At 49.9% G+C, this 22,796-nt stretch overlaps 1 protein-coding gene across 1 annotated transcript in view; it reads right to left on the bottom strand.

The window, feature by feature from the left end:
* Positions 1–22,408, bottom strand: part of LOC106748394 (iroquois-class homeodomain protein IRX-6) — a 35,150-nt gene extending 12,742 nt beyond the window's left edge. Inside the window, exons 1-3 of the mRNA XM_014626849.1 lie at positions 21,836–22,408; positions 6,658–7,146; positions 3,173–3,285 (exon numbers count right to left, since the gene is read on the bottom strand). Of these exons, the coding sequence (XP_014482335.1) occupies positions 3,173–3,285; positions 6,658–7,146; positions 21,836–21,874 (641 nt within the window). The 5' untranslated portion in view covers positions 21,875–22,408. The remainder of the gene's footprint in view (positions 1–3,172; positions 3,286–6,657; positions 7,147–21,835) is intronic.
* Between the last annotated feature and the right edge of the window lie 388 nt (positions 22,409–22,796).

Below are 22,796 nucleotides of genomic sequence, written 5' to 3'. Positions count from 1 at the left end.
TTTTTCTTTCACTCTGCTACATTCGGGTAAAATGTTTGCTCGGTGCAAGTAAAATTACCCCGATATTCCTTGGCGATTATTTGCTCGAACGTAGTACCGTTTTTTCAACGTACAACGGCGATAGGCTGCTTCCTCTTGCTCTTTTCGAAACGCATGAGAGAAAGTCGTGCTCGGCGAGGAAGGCGTCGCGAGGTGAGACAATCACACGCATGATACGCGCGATAACGCGCACGCGGCGAAATCAGTGAGGAACGCGCGGTCGCAAATAGAATGCGTTAGTAATTGAATTCAAGAGGAAATTCCTGTTCCCGCCGCAAGAGCGGCGCGACAACTCCTAAGATGTAACGTTGTGTTTTCTCGCCACGATGAGTTGCATCGATAACAAGTGAATAATCACACGCTATTTTCGGTGAGTGATAACGCGCGCGAGCGCATTTCAACTGAGACGTATTATGAGTACGATTAGCGCGCGATCGCGGCCGCTCTTCCCGATCGTTTATTATTATTATTATTAATGTCGTTCGACAGGATCAAAGGTGGCTTTCTTCCTCTGGTTCGTCGCGCGGAATCGTTCACCTCGTCCGCGGAATGAGAAACGCGAGAACGGGGCGTGCCGCTGACGCTCGCGAAACTCCGCGGGTGTCGAGACGCGCCGGCCAAACGAGCGATCAATAGCGGCTATTAGCCAATCCACGGAAAACACATGATCCGTGCGCGATTAAAGATGACAGGTGGGACATTTCACTTCGGCAAGGTTTTATTCGGAGAGCTTGGATGAAAGCTACTCGTCTTTTCGCACGAAGTCGCTCTTCGCGAAGGACCAAGCCGGACGATTCTCTCGTTAAAATAATGAAGTTTATGTTGAAACGGCTGATCTTCGTTGCCAATTAATCAGCCTCTCGTGCACTTCGTCGGATCGTCGAACTCCTCTGCGTGCTCGTCGAGCAGCGGGAGGACACTCGGTGGGCACAGGCGCGATCTGCCGCACGCGTCTTTATCGCTGGTTACCAGCGCGTGTAGAGGTTCCGGCGGATCCAGTGGACGGGCCTGCCGGCGTGGTAGGTCCCGGCAAAGGAGGAACCCGGTCGCCCGAGCGACCAGAGCGAATGGATGCTAAGCAAGCTGTATTACCCGATCGTTTCCTTGCATACGAAACAGTCTCCGGCGGAAGTGCGTCACGCGGACAGTATAGATTCCACGCGTCGATCACGCTGTCGTGGTCGAGCGCGAGGAGTCGACTCCGCTTCGCCTTTTAGAGGCGAACTGGCGAGCTAGCGAGCGAACGAAAGAACGAACGTTGCCCATCGGTCGGTCTACGTGACCAAGCATCCGCTATATATTATTTATTTTTGCCGTGGAGCACGCGCGACTGTGAAAAGTTTATCGAGCGTCTCGATCGGCCCCCTCCCTCTCCCTGACTTTGACGTAAAGAACGCCACGAATTGAATCTTTATCAACTTGTTGACACGCGTCGCGGTTCGTCGCTAAGTATTAGTGCGGGAGATAAATGCCTGTCGGCTGTACTCATCAAGCCGAGAAAGAGAGAGAGAGGGAGAGTACAACGCTCGGCGCGACGCGTTATTAAAATCTCGAACGCCGCTACGTGGGATGCGCTGCGGCTGTGTGTTTCCTACGATACTGGGGAAGAACTGTAATATTGACATTGCCCGTCGCACGGCGAACAACAAGTATGCACGGAATAATCGATACCCGATGGCGATTCGCGCGATGTATCGTCGGCAGGCAGCCCCAGCTGCGTGCATCGAGAACTCCATCGTTGTTTTCGACGGCGAGATCCGCGAAATTAGCCGTTGAGGTTTCCGAAGGTCTCGAAGGAAGGAAAATCTGGTGACCGACTATACAGAAAAAAAAAAGTGCTGGATTCAAGTGAATGGGATACTCCTTAGCAGATTTTTACTTGGATCTAATGAATACGTATATTTTACTATTTTGATTGCAAAGTGTTTTACTTGTGAAGGTTTGCTGAAAGAGTATCGATATAATTATTTAACTTGAATCTCTCTAGTACTTTTTCCTGTGTATTAGACATAATTCGATTCTGGTCGGTTTTATGACAAACAAGATCGCGAAAACGCGACTGAACGATCGACATTGACTGTCGAGTGACCCGTGCGCCGATCGTTCGGCGTTTCGCTTCGTTCGCCCTCGCCACGCGAGACACACCGAATTTTGATCTTCGGGCCGGACTCGATAGGGATTTATCAACGAGACCTTTCGCCGCGTCGCGTCACGCAGCGCAGACGATCCCCGGCTGCGCGGGGGAAAAAACGCCGAGGCGACAGTCTCGGGTCAGCTGAGCGCTAATTTATTGGAATGTTTATGTGTTTCTCTCGCCGTCTTATCTGTGCACGAGCGTATCGCACCACGAGCGCAGAGAAATCACGTACAACCTGACTGCGCGTCTCTCCCTCGCGAGGCGATGCAGAAAGTGCAGGGGGAGGGGAGGAGGTATTAAAGCGCGACGACGTTTAAAAATATACAAAGGCGTCATGGCGTGATCGGGGGATTGGGACGAAGGAGAGTGGGCGGATGGTAATTAAGATTCTTTCGAGTTCGAACGATCTCGCGCCTCCACGAGTAATACGGTTCTCTCTCTCTCTCTCTCTCTCTGTGTCTGTCTCACTTTTTCTCTCTTTCTCTTGCCTCTCGTGCAGTATTGTTTCGCCGGACGTTGAAACGGTTATCGCGTCTTCCCGTAGATTCACGGAGGATAAATAAAATTATACCGCAAACTCACTCTCAAGCGCGAGGATATCTTCCGCGAGGATCTTTCTCTCTTTCCCTCTCCCTCCCTCTCTCTCACTTGGAGTTTTTTTTCTGCTTACGTAAGTTAATATAGCGTGATGCCTACCGCTTGGCTCGGAGCGCTTTCACCCTCCGTACAAATAGGCTCTCCTGATATCGTCGACGTTAGACGATGATACGGTTCTCTTTGAGATAAATGAACGGAAAGGGAAAAAAAGAATGGGAGAACAACGTCTTGTTTTTACATCGAGACGCGACTCGTTATCTAATTAGCTGTCCGTTTCGATATTACTGCTTGCGGACTCGCGTTCACCGCCGATATACTAAACGATCGCATCATCGCGCGAAATTCTTACGACACGCGTGTACGAACGAACGACGGATGAAGAACGTTTGCAGGACTTACCCGTTGAAAGGGTAACTCGCGAAAGCAGCGTCGTAAGGGTGGTACACCGACGGGTAAGGCCACGCCGCCGCCGCTCCAGCTCCCAGATTTTCCTTGAGATCCAGACCAGCAGCCTGCAACAACATACGTGATTAGTGTGCGCGCGAAAATTTCTCCCCCTGAAATTTAAGCGCGGCATTCCTTTTCCTCCTCTTTTTCTCTTTTCCTCCTTTTAATTCCACCTAGCTTCTTTTTCATTCTCTCCAGCGCTCTCGTAGTCAAAAAGAAAACCGTGAAGAGACCGACCCGTTATTTCGTTACGTGACGAGGCTAGACCTTGTCGACGATGAACGAAACGATCACGGATGCATGTGGAAGTAGATTCTCGGCGCACCTGATTTATTCCGCGGACCCTACAGATTATCACCTGCTTTAATCGATGCAATGACATCCCGAAGATACGTCGATGACTTCATTGTCCCACCGAGTCAACTCGAAGTACGCGTTTTTTCTCCGAATCGAGTTCGAGTTACAGACTCGGATGTAGGAAGATGTATCAGTGTTTGCTTTATACGGTGCGTTCGGTGCTACATAGTAGCGGAATGATGATTTCCAGCGATGGCCAGCGAGATAATAGGGTAGGAGTTGCGATGGAGGAAGACGAGATGAAAGACGGTAATCGATCAATTAGCGGCCTCGATTATATAGCGCGAATCACTCATGCAATTACAGCGATATATACAACGTTAAAACGCCGGGGAGAACAGTTAAGCGCATCAGCGGATCGGTCGCCAAACAAATTACTACCTTTTACAGTTTTTGCGCGCGTTAATCCGTCGTGTGTGTATGTGTGTAAGAACGCGAGGATCGTATATGTCGCGACATTTTATCTCGATAAAGTTCCGCACGATTTTATGCGCGTTCGGTTTTCTCAGGAGCGTAGGAGTGGGCTATTAATATCGCGTATGTGTGTGGAACCATTAGCGGTTGCTGCCGATAATTTTCACAGTCGTTTTAAGCGACGGTGATGTGAACGACGATGCCGATTGCAGCCGGAGAGAAGAGATCTGCACGCGCCCGCGCGGATTTTTTCCGCGTTCGCAAGCGAACGGGCGGATATGAGCAACGAGAGAGAGAGAGAGAGAGAGAGAGAGAGAGAGCTCTTATTCTATACTCCATACGTAGAGAGAAAGAGAGAACCCAGTTACTCATTATCGCGCTTTTTAAATGAAATCGCGCAGAATGCGGTTAATTGGTCGAAAGATCCATTTTTAGAGAACGAACGTCGCAATTAGCCCGTATCGCGCAGCGGGTTCGGCCCGATCGCTCCGATGCATCGACCGTGATGAAAGAATAGCTGGCAAAGCGCTGATAATAATAATTAGGATCGATGTGTGTGGCTCTCTTGTTTGCTTCTCTAACCCGCGACCTCGGTTATACGACAGAATGGTCGCTATTAAACTTCTACCGTATTTTATCTAGCGATATAATGGGTCCATAAAAGGCTCCCACTCATTCTCTCCCTCCATATCTCTGTCTCTCTCTCACATATAATTACAAATATAAATCGCATATAATTACGCATATAAACGATAAAAATAGTAATCTGATATTATGTACTTACATTAATTAATGACGCAATTAGATATCTGAATTTCTATCGGGACACAGCGAGTGAAACAAAAAATACGATTGACGTAAGTGTGATATTCTCNCCCCCCCCCCGTATCTATTTATCCGAGACGGCGGTAATGACGGGCGAATCGAGAGCGATGTAAATTCACGCGAAGAGCAGCACCGGCCGGAATAATTACGAGGAACGGCGTAAATGCCGAGGGAACGGGGGCGCGCATGGGGGTGGAAATAATCGTTCTCACTAAAAAGCGATACTTGACGACTTTATATATACGGGGGTGAGATATCAGGGATATCGTCGTCACGCGGCCCCCGCGAGGAACTCGATGCGTAACCTGTACGATGTGCTGTGTCTCGTTACGAGCGGGCTACGTTATATACTCGCCCCTTAAGCTCGATCATAAAGAGCGACGATAACAGCTCGGTCTTAGCGGCGGCGACGGCTCGGCAATACACGACAGTGTCCCACTGTTACGGCGGAACGGATTCATAAATTTACGCTTCGCCGCGCTATTCTCTCCCCTGGTGTACGCTTCACGTGCGGTCCGATAAACGCTCGCTCGACGGAGGAGCGGCTACGTTGACGCGCTAACGACGCTCCCTCCGAAATCTAATTCTAATATACGCTAATATCGCACGAGAAGCACGAAACGGTATCTCGACATCGCGAATCGCGTGTCGTCGCCTGGAGTGGTGGAAGGTCGAAAAGAGGAGGTACACCGGCGCGTTTTCGTTCAGTTCTCGGCGAGTCGCGGCCAGATTTACGAAATTTCGTTAATCCGCTAAATAAACACGTCACTTGGCCAGCAACGTTCGGATAAGTTGTGAATATAGAAGCCGCCCCTTCCACTTACGCCGATATCGGGATTTAATCCGCGTGATAAAAATTTTACGAGAGAATATAACGTCACACCGTTCTGTGTCGACAGCTCGTGCCGGGCGTTTATCGATATTGCCGGCCGTTTATCGATATTCACTTCCGGGTGTCTAAATTGAGGCCGCGTCGTTACGAACACTTCGGTAACAGCCGAACTATTAATTACGCGTCCTTCGGTGTGCGTGAGCGCGTAATTAGTCCGTTATTGTGCGGTGTGCTGTCTACGAGGAGAAACAGGTAATAATCTTATAAAGTGAATTTTACACGCACGCGCGTGCGTTGCGGTGAATTATATAAATATGTTGAATAAAGTTTTTGATTACGCAATCGTGACCGACATCGTCGTATCGTTATTTCGGCTCGCGAATGCGCTATGTGTATAAGGGGAGGCCGAGCGAGCGTACGGGACGAGAGTTACACGATAAAGCGCAGCGTATCGTGAAATATATTCGCTAACGGTGATCTTGTTGGTCAGAAACTACGTTAATAAAGTCAGTAACGTCGATTCGGCTCTAGTACGGAACTCAAAATTTTCGGATGGTGTTATCGCGGACGGTATCGTGAAAATTCCGCGGTATCTTTTGTTTCGCGTATTATTTTAGTCGTGCACCGATATTATCTCTCCCTCGGACTGGTCGATACGACCACTCCACCGCCTCCGCATTCCCTGTACCGCGGCAAAAATTCCGAAAACCGTGCGAGCGTGCAAACATACACGAGCGCGCGCGCACACACGCCGCTCCGTATTTCCAACGCGTACTGTGTTCCGCCAAAATATACCGTTACCGTCGATTCGCGACGAGTCACCGTCTCGAGAGAATTTATCATCGCATTGCGATTGAGACACCGCGGCCGGAGGACGACATAATTCCCACGCTGCAAATAATTTGGTCCTGCGGGCGAACGTAGATTCTCCAAATCGACCGATCCGTTTTTCGCGTGCGATATGTACGTGCGATTAAGAAACAATCAGTCGGGCACAACGATTACTCACCGTGGGCGTGTAGAAGGGTGCTTGCTCGGCGCCCAAACTGGGGAAGTACGCGGCCATGCCCTCGGACGCCGCGGCCGCCGCGGCAGCGGCGTAAGGCGCGCTGTACATGGAGAGAGCCGCGGTGGGTAGCCCTCCTAGACGCTGGTAGCTACCCAGCAGCTCGTACTGGCAGGAGCAGACGGTCTGGCCCGTCAACGGGTCCGTGAAGATCGGCCGGCCGGTGTCGCAGCACCTGGCCGCTGCCGGGCCGCCGGCCGATGGCGGCGGATGACCCTGAGACGGGCTGACCGAGGTAGTGGGACTACCCGGTGGTCGCACCACCGCACTAGTCACCGCCATCCTCGCGTTCGACAGGCCGGCTACGTCCAGGGGATGATTCGTCGTCGTACCGGTTGCGCCGACCAGGGACGAACCCCCAGCGCTCAGTATCGCGCCGGTTGCCGGGGAGGCCGAGGACGGCGCCAACGACGAGCTCACTGTCACAGGACACTGCAACAATTCACAAATGCCGGCTCGTAATAGCTTCGATGTATATTTGTTAATTAAAAATATGCTCGAGCGAGTCGAGCTGCGTTTGCGCGCGAAATAATACCTTGCTGACTATCAATAGAATCTCGGTGGTTGGTTCGATTTTAGCGAAAAAGTTAGTAAATTGAACCTCAATGGCCTTCCCTGTCAAAGAGGCGTGTCAACTGTCGCAGCCACATCTCAGCACCTTCTACTAATTATTTCCCCTTGCTCTTTCGCCGTACGCGCGATTGTTCTGGATTTTTTTCTCGCTCCGAAGACCGTGCACGCGACGAGACGAGCGGTCTCGGTGCAAAGCGAACACGGAATACTACTATTGGGAATTGGGCGCGTCTCGTTAAGGGTTGGAAACCTCGTATGCGCTATATCGGGATCCTGAAGTGTCGACGAGGCGTTACCTCGGATAGGCAGCTGCCGGATCACGCAAACGAGGAGAGAAAGAGAGAGAGAGAAACAGACCCCGTCACGCGTTCCACGATACTCTAAAAAGGCATACGTCTCGGCGAGACTCCACAACAGACCTCTCTCCTCCCTCCTTTCTTTCCACGGCTGAACCGATAGTCTGCCGGGCCCCGTGGACATAATGCCTTTGCCGGGCCTCATTAATTCCATATCAAACACTACGGCTAAATAGATTAGCGGGTTGAGTGCCTTTCGCGCCTGGGACCTAAACAAACCCCCGTGGAACATCCCCGCCACGAGAGAAGCGGGAGAGAGAGAGAGAGAGAGAAAGACCGTTCCCCGCGATTGTCCCGACCACCCATCCATCCATTGCCTCGTTTCGGTGGCCCCAAACATATTGTCCGGAACCCCCGGACGTATTGTGCCGGGGCGAAAAACCCATGCGCGGCGCGCATTATGGCATCGGGATATCGAGAGAGTCGCGTTAATGTCCTCGTCGCATCGTCGTCGTCGTCGTCGTTGTCTCGTCGATGTTTCCAGGGCCAACTGTCGCTGATGGCGTGTGGCACGGCGGTGCAAATAACGGTGTCCCCGTGCAACGTTTTCGATCGAGAGAGCTCATAGTAGTCATGTTTCTCGATCGGCGATAAAGCTAATGCGCATGACACTTCCGGTTATCGTTTTTCCGCTTGTCCGCAGACAGGCTGCCACCTCGATGCGTAACATCGTAGCGGGCCGCGCGACAGTTGTGAAATTTCACGAAGGACTCTCGCGAGATCGGGAAGAGGGAGGGAGGAGCAAAAAAATACGCCCGACTTTCGAGCCGCGTTTGAATCGAGCGCGAAAGGAGAACCGGTCCCTCGCCGGCCGCAAACCATACATCGGCCATTCTCTACCAGAAATCGTAAGATTCCAGGCGTTCGAGGGAAAAGCCGGCAATGGCAAGAATGCGCTTCGGGACTGCGGATCGGGCAAAGGGTTAAACGACGAAGCGTGTTGGCGAGTGTCCGCGGCCGCGGGTCATAACTCAGTCCTAGTCCCCGGGAAGAAGAGGCGGAGGAGCTGAGTTACTCGATGCGATCGCATCGAAGTTGCACGCCGCTCGCGCTGTAACCCCCAGCGGCAACTATATCACCTCCAGGAGGTGTCGCGCAGTGGTGCCCGAGGACGCTTTCGCGAGCGTAATTTCGCAGCTGCCTCTCTCTAGGAAACGGTAGGAAGTCACACGTCACGAATCACAATGGAGGGGAAGTTTACAAGTTGTAGTGAAAATATTCTCCGGAATTGTCGTTTTATCGCTTCAGGCTGTGCAACGAACATTGTAACTTTACAGTGTACAACGATTTTTATAACAGTGTGATCTTTGCGATAGTTGTTCGAGCGTGTACTTATGCGTGAAAATTGTGCGATAATTCGTTTTGCGATCCGTCGAAGAAGTTGGAATCGCAGGCGCGGACAAATCGGCCGGCGTTGAAATTTCGCGCGTTCAGGCACCACTGGCTTCGTCGCCGGCGGAGTCGCCTTTAAAGCAGCGTTCGAGGTAGCATTACGCGACAGGCTTCTTTCGCGTTGTCGGTAGCGAGCGACGAAAGCAATAATTATTCGTACACCGTATACACGCGCCGATATATCGACGCATTAGCTCTTCTCTCCCTCGTTTGTCTCGCGAGCGCGCTAATTGCCATCAGCGCGATTTCTCTCCCCCTTTCTTTATCTCCCTTTTTCTCTCTTGCTCGCTCACTCGCTCGTCGGAACGCTCTCCGGCGGAAGGGACACGCGAGGAGGAGAGTGCGCATCGCGAATTAGCGATTGCACCGCGACACGGCAGTTTGTACTCGCTTCGGCGAGAATCGTGTATCGATTTCTCGGCTTCCGTTGGTGGACATTTTTCTCCGTGCGAATCGCTCGCGAACTAGTTGCAATCATGAGCGCTTAATTAATCCTTCTTGCGATTGAGAGAGAGAGAGAGAGAGAGAGAGCAGACATCAAGATCGAAGAGCCTTTCGGTCTGTCTCACGATTAGCGAAAACGTCGTGGACTTCGTCGTGTTGCTCACATTGGTCGTTTCTCTCCTCTTTTTCTCTCTTCTTTTTGCCTTCCTTTTTTTTTGTACATTTGATATACGAAGTTTCGCGTGCCGTCCGGCGTGACTCTTTATCACTCCTCGCACGCCAGCCATTTAAAAATGAAGTAGTATCATTCGGGTATCGTTCGAATTTATGCCTTACGAATATTTCAGCGGGGAGAGCGGATATTCCAGCCGGCGGCTGGAAAGAAAGAGAAAGATTGAAAGAGAGGGGGGGAAGGGGGGTAATCGCGTCGATTTCCACGGAATTTCTCGTCGACGTCGCGACGTCGGCACACGCGAGTGAATAATTCGCGCGATAATTATTCCCTTAATAATTATTATAACGTACGCTCGAACCGGTGTAAAGTTCTGCCCGAACATCCGTTATTCGATACGAACTATAAAAACCGGTTGGCGATAAAGCCGACGAGCCGTCGTCGTCGGGAGCTACCTGCGACCCACGATGTCGCGAGGGGAGGTGAGGTGAGAATTCTTCGAGAAATGTACGTGGATATCGTGGAACATCGCGAACGAGCGATGTGCACGCTCAGCGTCGTATAACACCTTCGAGGAGTTCGCGGCGAGTTATCCAGGCTGGCGCACGACGAGCCGACGACGACGACGTCATCGTTCAGGTACTTCTGGCTGCATTTAAAGCCGATCCGAACCATCGGCAACGACGATCAGCGCGCAACGGGAGAAACCGATATCGCGTTGCACCGCCGCGAAGCGACGACGGATGATCGATGAACGATCATCCCCGGCCTGGGAAAAGGAAAAACTGGATAATCTCGGATGAAGTGGTCGTAAACGGGTAGCGAGGCGTCCAAAGAGAGGAAGAGAGAGAGTTAGAGGGAGAGAAAGAGGAGAGGTGGGAGAGGGATACCGGTAGACCCGGCATTCTACATCGACAGCACCTGGTACACGCATCTTACGACCCGATTTGTATGCGCGATGTAACGATCTCGTCGACCTAGGAACAAATAATGACGCGATCCGAGATGTTTCTCGCGACGGTGGGAGCATTCTCGCGCGCATTCTCCTCGCGCAAGAGAGAGAGAGAGAGAGAGAGAGAGGCGTTGCCGAGGGATTTCTGTTCTGGGACCGAAACGACTCTCTTTCTATTTTCTCCCCTTTCTAAGTGCCGGACGAAGAGGAGTTATTGCGATAACAAACGCGACAATAATCGTCTCGATATATTTATTTTCCTGCAACGGTTCGCGATATAGATGTACATTAGCGATAACTTGCGCAAACTCCATGTGCAAAACGAGAGTGTATATTCGAAGTCGCGCTGTCCGAAATTATCTGTCTACTCTCTAAAGTGCGATCAGTATATTATCACTTAGAAAGTATTCATTAGTGATCGAATTATAAGTATAGCACTGCGAATCACTGTGAAATTTCGCTGCAAATAAGTCTATGAATAGCGGCGATCGTTTCCATCAGAGAGATCTAACTATAAAAACAGTGAGGAAGATATCGTTTATTGCTTCTCTTTTATTATGTTAATGTCGTCCTTAAAGCGTTGTCAATAATTTTACACGAAACATTTGTAATTATGTTGAATTTGTTTAATTTCTATCATATTTGAAAAACATGCTTATCTTGATGAGACTCGAACTCGAAATCTCTAGTTCTTGAATCTACCGTACGAACCACGTCAAATACGGCATATAATTGACCGTATATATACATATAATTCTGCTGGGACGCGTAACAGTGATTTACATTGATTTGAATCTTTCACCGGCCAAAATCAGTGAAGTACGGGATAAAAGCATGATGTGGAAATGTTTCCACTCAAAATTAATGAACATTTACAGATTATCGGTACAATTACTGTTTTACCGATTCAATTAGTGACTTTTCACTGTTTCGACTTAAGAGAGTAAAACCATCTCGCGGGCGCGATCCCGTGATATTCTAATGAACTCCGATTTGATGCGTGCTTATCAGGGCGTAGGAAAAATTTCTCTCGTTAAAATCCCGGAGATATGCGTCGGCGAGAGATCGCGTCTCTCTCTCTCTCTCTCACACACACACACACACACACACGCAGCGGAGCTCGATAAACGCCAGAGCATTCCGGCTTGACGACAGTCGAAGCATCTACGATGCTTCGGGCGATACGGGGTGTCGGATAGAGAAGCTTGTAAAGAACGCGGAATGGAGGAGGTACGTCTCGAATCGGCAACGAACGACGGACCTCCGCAGTGCGACTGCACTTCCAGGATTTATAGGCCATTCGGAAGAGAATCGGTTATCCTGTGGACACAGATGCGCCGGTGTTTGCGCACGGAGCATTTGTCACGCGTGTCCTGCGAGCGAAAAGGGACCGTCGTCCGGGGCGTCCGTATCCTCTCTTTATGCGTGCCGATGATGCCCTCTTTGCAACGAGGCCCAGCCGAGTCAATATTGACTCCAGGCCAGATTGATGGACCTTCCTCGCGTGTGTGTTTAGGCCTCGCAGCACTCACTTACGTTTCCCACCCTACGCGACTCGCCGATTCATATTTCTCTTTTCTTCACTCNCCCCCCCCCTCTTCTCTCTTTCTCTTTCCTCCTTTCTGTCTCTTTTTCATTCTCTCTTTCTCTCTCTCTCTCTCTCTTACTCTTACTCTATTTGCTAAATGTTACATTCAGAAAAACGTGCTAATCCCCGCTAATTCCTCGCAGTCACACGAATGCGATTACTCCTCAAGCTCGAGATCAAGTCCGATCGATGAAATAAGTCTTCTTACCGGTTGAGAATTTGCAGCGAAGTATGGCTTCGGAAACCAGTCGTGTATCCATGAATATTTAAAAAATGAACGTTATATTAAAAATCGGCGGAATTTTTTGAGAGGCCGCTTAGGAGAGAAAGAGGAGAGGCGGTCTTTCAAATTTTATGAAAAACGTCCGATAAGGACTCGACGGATTCAATATTGCGATATTCAAGTGTCATAAATTTCAGGAGGAAAAATATCGGCGATCAATTAGATAAATAAATTATTAGAAAATTATTAGAATAAATATTGGGAATATAAGTTGGTTGATTTGGAACGGGAATCAAGACGAGGTTCGATGTGTGAACGATAAAAACGATATTTATCGAATTTATCAAACTGACATCGCAAATAAGAGCAAGTGGTTTTGAATCTTGAAAATACAAGGGATTATTTGCAAAATACACGCGCAATATTGTATCCGAGACAATTTGTTTTCAGGAAATACGGATTCTTTTTTATTGAAAGGAGGAAACGATGACACGAAACAGCGATATACATTGATAGAAGATTGTAGTTATTTTCTGCATCAGACATATTTTATAGTAGTCAACGCGTATATAAGATAATTATTATTGATACTGTAGTAAAACTTGCTAGAAAAATGGTTCTTTTATTTTTGTGGTGAAAATAAAAAAGGGTATGTTTGGCACTGAAATTAACTATAATTTTCTATCATAATCACGCACCGGCGCGCCTTGATATATTCACAATCGATTCGAAAATATAATCGAAGAATAACTGAATTAATATTCTTTCGTTTATAAATTTCATGAGATAGGCGTGTTTCTCGAGTCCTTCGTCAACAAGTTTATTAGAAGACATTCTCCAAAACAAGTTTCGCACGCTGATTTTGTATCAACAAAATGTCAACCGTATGCAAAATACACGCTCGCGTAGCTCTTGAGTCAAAGTGTACGCGAAGTAAAGATAATCGATGAAGTTAATGGCAAAACACCGCGGCACAGCTTCACGTTCTTCGAGGGAAGTGAGATGTGGCGAGTCGAGCGAAACTTCCGCCCGACTTCACGCTCCCGAAATATCCCCGTACGCGTCAAATTTTAACCGCTGGTCGTTTAAAAATGAATGTAACTATATCCGAATCGGTTATTTTTGCGAATTTAACCTCTTCCGTGGACGGGCGGGGGTCGATAGTTCTCCCGATATAACGTTGCATCCCAAATGTCCCCGTTTAAATCGTCGATACTTTTTCACCATTGATTTCGATGCGTTCCTGGTTTCCATCGCTTGACAAATAATCTTCAACAGTTGGAAAGGGGAAGAGGGAGAGAACGGATTTGCGCCTCTTTGCGGCATAAATCGCACTGAGCGGGATCGGGGAGGCGAATGAGAGGGCGATCAGGATGGTGGAATCGCGGCGAAATCGCATTTCTCTCGCGCTGAGTATCGCCGATAATTCGATCGCGCGATACGCGCGAGCTAAATTAATTAATTTCTCCCCGCTAATCGCCACGGTCACACCGCCGCACCTCCGAGGGGAGCGCAAAATGCGGCGTTATCGTCGACGTGATCGCCGTGGGGGACAGTTGGGACACAATCGCGACAATCGTTCCTATCGCTCGGTCCCCGCGGGGGATCTTCGCGCCGCGGCGAGTTCTCGTGCGTATTTCGACAAATGTAGGAAGAGAGAGAGAGAAAGAGAGAGAGAGAGAGAGAGCTTAGCGAAACTGCGAAGTCGTCATCCGACACCGAAGTTTCGCCGTAAAGCGATTGCGAACGACGACGACGATGACGAGGAAGGCGCGTTATCGGAAGAGGACCGGTTACAATACAATGACATTCTTTTGCTCGGTCGTTCCCTATATATATATATATATATATACGCGTAGGTTATTCGTTTAACGTCATGACAAACGACATCATTACCACTACGCATCGCCGGACGATACTACTTTCGTCCTCGTCGGCGTAATCGCATTCTCGCCGACGATGCTTACGGAAGAGCGTTACTGTGTTACGCTACGCTACGCGGATACTGTGTTACCGTCCACTTTATCGTGTGGGAGCGTTATTACGCGTATAACTACTGTCGAAGCTGAGACTTATCCCGCATGATAAACGATAAGGGTGACCAGATCGCGAGGGAGAGAAGAAGATAGATTGATAGGTAAAGAGAGAGAGAGGCGTTTGATTAACATACCACTATCGTGAGTCTCGTTGATAATACGGTAAATCATATTGTCATACACGTTTTGCTGGTGTACCGCAATTATCGTACACTGCTAGAAAATTATAGTTAGTTTCGCCGGTAAACACATTTTATTATAGCAGTAGCAACATGTATATCAAGGTTGTCATACACTATAGTAACATTTACTGGAAAAAAAGTCCTCCTGATTGTTTTTTTTTTTAGTTAAAGGGTATGTTTGGCATCGAAACTGAGAAATTCATTTAATTGACTCAAACAAAATTCTTGTTTAGATACGGGCAAACAAATGTTATGCTTGTGAGAACCGAAATTTGGTTCTCCAAACTAAACCTATTTCATTTTTATTTCCGAGAACGAAACTTTGACTTTCATTATCAAAACATTTGCTTACCCATATCCAAACATGAATTTTGTTTGAGTCAGCCAAATGGATTTCTCAGAGTATCGACATATATATATAAGATTCACGCGGTACGATTTTTCGGTAAATAGCGATTCGCTCGTCAAGAGGACGAACTCGAGAGAGAGAGAGAGAGAGAGAGCGAATGGATCTCAAACGATGAAAACTCGTCACACGAGGCTTCGATCGCGCAATGATGTCCACGTTGAGTTACGGGAAATGCAAGCGAATGAGCGAAACGAACGAAGGTGTCGCAGCCGTGAAAGATCGAGAAAGAAAGCGAGGGAATGAGCGAGAGAGCCGAGGGCGGATCTGAGTCAGCTCCGGGGATCGGCTCGAGTAGCGCCAAGTCAGCGAGTGAAACAGCGCTAACCGCTGAGCGCGAACTACTGCCGGCGATCGTATCTATGTGTACCTATATAACGCGCCGCGGCACGTCGCCGCACTGCCAACTTGCAATAATATGGCCATTCATAATTTTTATGCGGTCGCCGTCAATGGCTTCTCTTCCTCCTTCCTCTTCCGCTCAGCGGCCCGTCGCGAACGGCTGTGAACGGTCGAAGGAAACACCTCCGAATTCGTCGTCGCTTCGTCTCGCTCGGAACGTCTCCTCCGATCTTGTCTTTCTCCTCGATCAATCGTTACGATCGGAGAGGACGACGTTTATTGTTTCTCGCTGTTAATTTCATTCTCCGAGCGAAATTCCACAGAAGATATCGGCGGCCGATTCTCTCGAATTCGAGTGAATTCTCCGCTCCGAGTCAGCGAGTGAATATTTTCACTCGAAACTGAGAGAGTGAATTATACGGCGTATGTCACTGTCACGGGAATAAATTCACTCTAATTGGTCGAAACATTCGTGTGGGTTAAGAATCCATTTCAGAGCCGAATTAAACGTTCGCTCTTATTATTCCGCATGGTGGTATTTACACTGTCGCGTCGAGTTATTAATTTTTTACTCGTTTTGGGTTGGGTTTTCCGCGCTGGATTATCGAGTATTTTCATCCGATATTGAAGAATGAAGCGTTTAATATAACTTATTATTTTGTTACACATGGACAAATTCGCCTTAATCGATCGAAGCATTTGCTTGGTTTGAAATCACACGAATCCACTCTAAGTTTGAGTGAAGCGTTCGATCTTCACGATTTCATGCGGCGCTATTTTCACTGCCGCTTCGAGTGAATTTTCTCCTCTTTCGAGCGGGATTTCATTTCGAGAAATTTTAGAGAGTAAACAAAAGGAGCCGCCACGGCAAGCAGCAAAACCGCTGAAAAAAATACGCTCTCGCGTTGATAGAAAATTATAATTATTTTCGACGTAAGTAATACTTTTCTCTCGGTTTTGACCACAAAAATAATTACATTAATCGCAACGACGTATCGCAACCACCACCATTGTTGTGGTTAAAACCGAGGAAAAGGTATTGTGGGCGAGGCAAATAACGGTCATAGCGGGCGGTAGCGGTCACTTCGTGATTCGAGTTGAAGGAGATCGAACCGCTTGCGAAAACGGCAAAAACACACATACACGCGAATGGCCGATCATATCGCGCCTACAGTGACAGCCCCGATCTGACGAGATACGATCTCGCGAGTTGCGTAAGTCATATACGTATCATCCTCGTCGGGCCGGCTGCGATAGCCATCGGTTATTACGATCAAACCGTTCTGTCGGCGTATCAGAGCACGGCGGAGCACTTCCCCGGTCTCCGCCTGTCTGCCTTCAATCCGTATCGACGAATACGTACGCATCGATATTAGGAGGCCATTGTAATGGGCTATTTAAAGCCTCAGTAAAACCCATGACGTTGCCTCGCGCGCACACGGCGCCGGTGTGTAACACGTCGCCGGCTGACGGACCGACCTGATCTTACGAAACGAATTAACGAGTCTGTGCACCCGAAGTGAAATCGCAGCGAGCGCGCGTCGGCGCGGGGTAAGCTTCGATCCGCTCGCTCTTTCGAATTCCGAGCGTTTCGCCGAGTGAGAAACGTCCACGAGTAATCCATTCGCGAACGAATTACGTTTACGGAACGCTCGTTCTCTCTTCCCGTCTCTCTCTCTCTCTCTCTCTCTCTCTCTCAATCTATCTCTCACTATATCCGATTCTTTCGCTTGCAAAAGTCACCCCCGGCTGACTCATGGCTCGCCCAATAACTCCGGAACTCGTATATTTCAAACTCGCGGTGGCGGCGAAAGGCTAAACGACGCCGGAGTCCGCCGGCGCCTCCAGGCGAATATTCGATTCATCTTCGTCCGCAATTGGGTTAATTTAGTGCAGCGTTATCAACCATCGCCGCCGTCTAATCTCGCTGTCGTCATAACTAGTGTATTGGATTGTGTGTCAAGGTGGCTCTCATCGTCGAGACACTCCACGCGAGTTTCGCCATTATCGATGTTTCTCACGCGTTTGTACTTCTTTTTTTCTCTCTCTCTCTCTTTTTCTTTTTTCACAGCCAGATCACTTCGGTCGCTGGTTAACCTCCAAGTTCAGCGGTGTGTGTATTGCGACCTTTCGACGAGAAGGAAGCGCGACGGCAAGGTTAACCGCGACGGAATCGCCTTTAGGCGGCTGCTCTCGGAGACGACGACGACGTCGACACCTCGGTTCTTTCGTTCTTTCGACGCACTCCTCTCGTGGTGTAATCCAAAAATAAATCTCCGACGAGAGCCGGAGGGAGGAAGGGGAAACAGAGAGAGAGAGAGAGAGAGAGAGAGCACGACAGTGAGAACACGGGCGCGCCAGGTCGAAGAGGTCGTTATTTCAATTAAATTGACCGACACAGATTAGTGATATGAATTCCAGCGCGGTCTAAATTTAATGCCACGCCGAGTCGCGCCGTGTCGCGAGCGAGCGGGTCGCAGAGTGTCGCGGTTCACGGCGTTAAAAAAAGGACAGTCGTATTTATGGCGCGACAATTTTTCAAGCCGGAATTAAACGATGAGCGAGAACATCCGCGCGCCACGTCGTCGTCGCGCGTTCGCGTCGCCCGAGACGTGTCGGATCAACGTGCGGCGGATTAATTTGAGCGGTGGTCAATGCCAATATCACTTCGCTCGTTTCGCCAAGTCTGGATAGATACTCGTCACGTGTAATATGCAATAAAAAAAAAAGAGAGAGAGAAGAAAACGGAGGACGAGAGGAACGAAACAATGGAACGGGAGAGGAAAAAATAAACCGGACGAAGAAGCGAAATGTCAACTCGAAGTCGGAATTCGTTGCGCCCACCTGCGAACACTTAGCGATGATAAATTTACGCGATGATAAATTTTAACTTGAGTATGTGCGTGTAGGTGTGTCATTCGTTCACGGCTCGCCAACAGTTTCTCCGGACACTGCTCGTTGCGTCACTGATACGCGGCAATTACTGAGATCGACATAAGGCGATAAGCGGTCCTTAATTAATAAGGGCGCCGAGATAACGAGGAGAGTTAACGGGAGCACGAAGACCGATGTTCCTCGTGTTTTCGGCCGATTCTTTCGTTATCAGGCAACTTCGGTCCTGCGTCACGGATGGAAAAAACTGCGTTCCCGACGAGTGGAAGCATGGAGAGAGAGAACACACCTCTGCGGGAACGATCCGCGCATATTCCATCGTGGATTCGGCCCGTCCCACGAACGTTACGTGTAAGTGTACGCGTGCGACAACATGCGGACGTTTGATAGAGAGAATCGAAGAAAAATCGGCTCGGCAGTTGACACATTATTGTTTAACGACTTCGCGTCTATCGAAAGTGTGTCGGCGATAAAGTACATTGGCTAACACGATTTCTGTCTCCTTTTCCCCATTGACTCCGAGCCTGTAAGTGGAGTGACACACTCTGATAACCGGCCGTTCAATTTTATCAGCGCAAAACGCATGTAACGCGCGACTCGTTGCGCGCTCGCCGCCGCCTCTTTCTTCTTTATCGTCATCGTCGTCTCCACGATATTCATCCCGGAACGAATCTCTCGCTCATGCGTTTGTTACCACACGCTCTTCGTCGATTTGTTCGCGCTAACAGTGACGTCTCGAGCTCTCGGAGCTCGCGTGACGGAAAGGTATCGTGTCATCGGCGGAAAGCTCGCTCGCGAATTTTAACGTTCGTTTCCTCGCAAATTGTGTTACGAGAAATGGAAGAGGGAAAAGAGGGAGAAGAATGAAGGAAAGAAGGGCAAAAGGAAGAAGAAGCAGCAGGAGGACCACACACAGAACGGAAAAGAAGTGCTGTGCGCGAGCGGTGAGCGCATCGGTTGTCACTTTCGAGTTACGGGCGAAATGCGGCAGCATGCGATGCTGCTATTATGACAAAAACCTTCGTTGTTAGTAAGACAAGATAATTATTCCGCCGAGCTCGGGGCTCTTCGATCATTTAGGCGTGGCAACACATGTTCTCAGTTCAGCGCTATGTGCGGCATATATGCGAGCTATACCTATATGCGCAGCGTGTCAGGACACGTGGTGCGGAACCTCTCAGGCTTGCCAGCGGCTATTCATTTTCGCAACCCTCTCCCTCCTCTCTCTCTCTCTCTCTGTCTATCTATCCCTTTCTATCTGCGTTTCTCTCTCTCTCTCTCCGTGCGCGCGAGGGATTCTTCCCTACAAATTATTCGATACGCCTTGCGAGGCCGAAACGAGCGTAGAGTTAAACGGCTAACGACGCGTCTCACGCATCGTGATTTTAATGGCGAAAATCATTAGTAACGAAACTGCTCCCGTCCGCCTGCCTGCTTGCCTGACTATTGCTTCCAACAGGTCCGCGATCCGAAATTAGCCAATCTTAATTTCTGCCCGACGTTGACGGTGTCGTGGTTAACCGGCGCGATTGCGAGGTGACTTCGCGCCGACAATGTTTCGCCTTGTGCGATCGTTATAATAGTTAGTAATAAGGAAAGCATTTGTCGCGCGCAAACGTGTGCGCGTACACGTAGCGGCCTGTGTCGGTGTGTACGTGTGTGTGCGTGTGTTCGCGCACGAGGCCATATGGAAGGTAACATATGTATGCACATACACGTTACCTAAGCGTTTGATCATTAACTACATTTTACTTTCAAATAACACGGTTGAATTACACCGGCCTAAGTCTATATGAATGAAAATGCGCGATCGCGATTATATTCCGTAAGAAACTCGAGGCACGGAGGAAGAAATAGTCATTCGATTGTATGTCGCAAGTACGATCGAGCATTAGATTTGTACGCGCGGATACGTGTCTCGCTTGCTGCGACTTGTGTGGAGGAACGAAAAGAAGATCGCGTCGGGTGATCTCCCCTTTCTAAAGATCCGGTATTTTCTAGCGCGTAGTCTGCGCCAAAGAAAAACCCATTTAGATGAAACTCAAACTAAATTCTTGTTCGGACATGAGCGAACGGATATTCCGATTGCGAGAGTCCAGGTTTCATTCTCTGAACCAAATCTTTTTCACCTTCGTTTCAGAGAATCAGACTTGGTACTCACAACCAAAACATTTGTTGTTTGCCCGTGTCCGAGCAGGAGTTTCGTTTGAGTGGACCACAAGTGGGTTTTTCGGTGTGTAGCCGCACCGATTATTTCGCTTGGTATGCGGCAACTTATTTCGCCGTCCTCAGAAAGCGACCGTTCGGGAGCTTTGTCTTCTCGCGGGAGCACCCAGATGAGAGCAGATAAGTCGCGATATATCTTGGGTGCGCCTTTCCCTACGGGATCAGTCGCCGATGTAAGATCGAACGCCCGCAACGGTAACGCTTGTCTCTCCGAGACCCGTCTTTTAGCTCGCGCAAATCTACATCAGGTCGAACCGAGACAGAGGAAAAGCTGAGTGACCGACCGGAACAAAGGGAAACCTCGGGCGCTTTATGTCTTCGTCGTTGATTTCAACAAGTCTCTCATTGATGAATTAATGTTGACATTTTGGACTTTTTACTCCGTCCAGTTCGCCACGAAATAAAAGATCGCGCGATGTTCACTCTACGTTGGCAGTTTTCGTTGAAAGAAATCGCTCTGAAATATCGAGCGAAAATAATCGCGAACGCGGGCGGATGCTCATTCTATTTTCGATTATTATACAACGAAACAAACGTTTGTTATACAAATGAGCGAGAAAAATAGAGTATAATGTCGCGCACCGTCGAGACGTTTACATAACGCGCGGTCTTTCGCTGATATTCAATTGACCACTTTGCATCGCGATTGCGACATATACGCGACTTATTATGATCGTTACAAAGGCGCTGCGAATAACTTATAATGTAGTGTAATGTGTAATCAGAATAATGCATTAATCGCTGTCGTGTTTTCTTTTCTCTTCTTGTTCTCGCTGAAGCGTTAAAAATCGCAGAGAGAGAGAGAGACCGACATCCTCCGTTCCACGGTCGTGCACCGATTCCGTGTCGACGGGAGCTCGCTTATCCGTCGTGTAATTGCCGAAAGGTACCTTGTAAATGAAACAACGCGTAACTCTTGGGCGGCCCGCTTCGTCGAGGCGAGATGAATTAGCGGACGCGCCCCGCCAATTACAACGATCGGCTCCGCTTCGCACACCCGCCCGCGGCGTCGCCGCTAATCGAGCCTGCGTCCGCGTCGATCGCGGTCTTATCGAATTATCTTATCATGCGCGTCAGTCACAGACACTTTCTCCCGGCGTCCCGCCGCGCACGAGCCGAGCATCGCCGTGGCAAATCTCTCTCTCTCTCTAGTTTAACGTCTCTCGTGCACATCCACTTGCGAGTGTACGTCGCGCGGCGGTTCTCGCACACGTTTCCTCCACCGGCGGTGCCGATCGGTGTGAGCTGACGAGAGCCGACTGATGAGGAGTGGCGCGCTCGCGATTTCGACTCGCAAGTGGACGCGCGGCTTCTTTCGCGAGAGAGCGAACGCTCACCTGTAGATTTGGCGATCCTCGGAAAGAGAACTGTGACATGATGTGTCGGCCGCTCAGGGCCGTGTTGGTCGGGCACCGCTACGCGATCATCTTTCCAGTCCGCGGCCAGGTCGCGTGCGCTCCCGGTGCGCGGTCGGTCACCCCGGATTACCTGTCACACTTCCGCTCTTTCTTTCCTTTTCTCCTTTTCTTTCCCACACTAGCGCGATGCGCTTATACCGCAGGGGCGCGCGGAGTGCGAGAGGAGCCTCTATCTGTCGCGTGTGGCTGCGCCACCCCCGGGGGGTGCTACTCGCGCCGACACTCCCGCGTGCTCCGTCGTCGCGGCTCGGTGCCCGACTGCGATCCTGCCAAGCGGTCCGCTGCCGGCATATGCACACGCACTGTCACTCGCGACGCTGGCAAATCGGCGGTAGCACGGAGACCGGACGCTCCTCGGGATGGGCAGTCTTCCGCGGGAAGACCGCTTTGTTGTTGTCGTCGTCGCGGCCGGTGCGCGTCGTTGTACTCCACAGGGAAGTCGAACTGTCAGCCGACAGTCGTCAACAGTCCGCACGCACTGTGGTCACACTCGCGCTCCGCTTGTAAGGGGAGGCGCGCGGCGGCGGTGGGTCTGTCCTCCCGCGGACAGAGATAGACAGACAGAGAGAGAGAGAGAGAGAAAGAGAGAGAGAGAGCGCCGCCGGCACACTGTCGGGGTGTCGCGGTACCGACACGTCGCGGAAAAAAGTCGCGCGACGCGCGGCACGGACACGCGCAGCGCGCGCGCGCGCGCACGCGAGATACGTGCTGGTGTGAACGCACGTCGTCGTACGGTGCACGTACGGTGGTGCGTACGTACGTGTTACTACACGTACGTACGTGTCGCGCGGCCGTGCGTACGCGCCCGATGCGGTTAATCGCGGCGGCTAGTTCACTCGGTTGATCCGATCACCGCGCCAGCTATGATCGGTCGCGACTA

The sequence above is a fragment of the Dinoponera quadriceps genome, unplaced genomic scaffold (genome assembly GCF_001313825.1).
Source record: "Dinoponera quadriceps isolate SergipeBrazil2010 unplaced genomic scaffold, ASM131382v1 scaffold2183, whole genome shotgun sequence".
Classification (NCBI taxonomy): Eukaryota; Metazoa; Arthropoda; class Insecta; order Hymenoptera; family Formicidae; genus Dinoponera; species Dinoponera quadriceps.
This window is presented reverse-complemented; position numbering and strand designations above follow the sequence as displayed.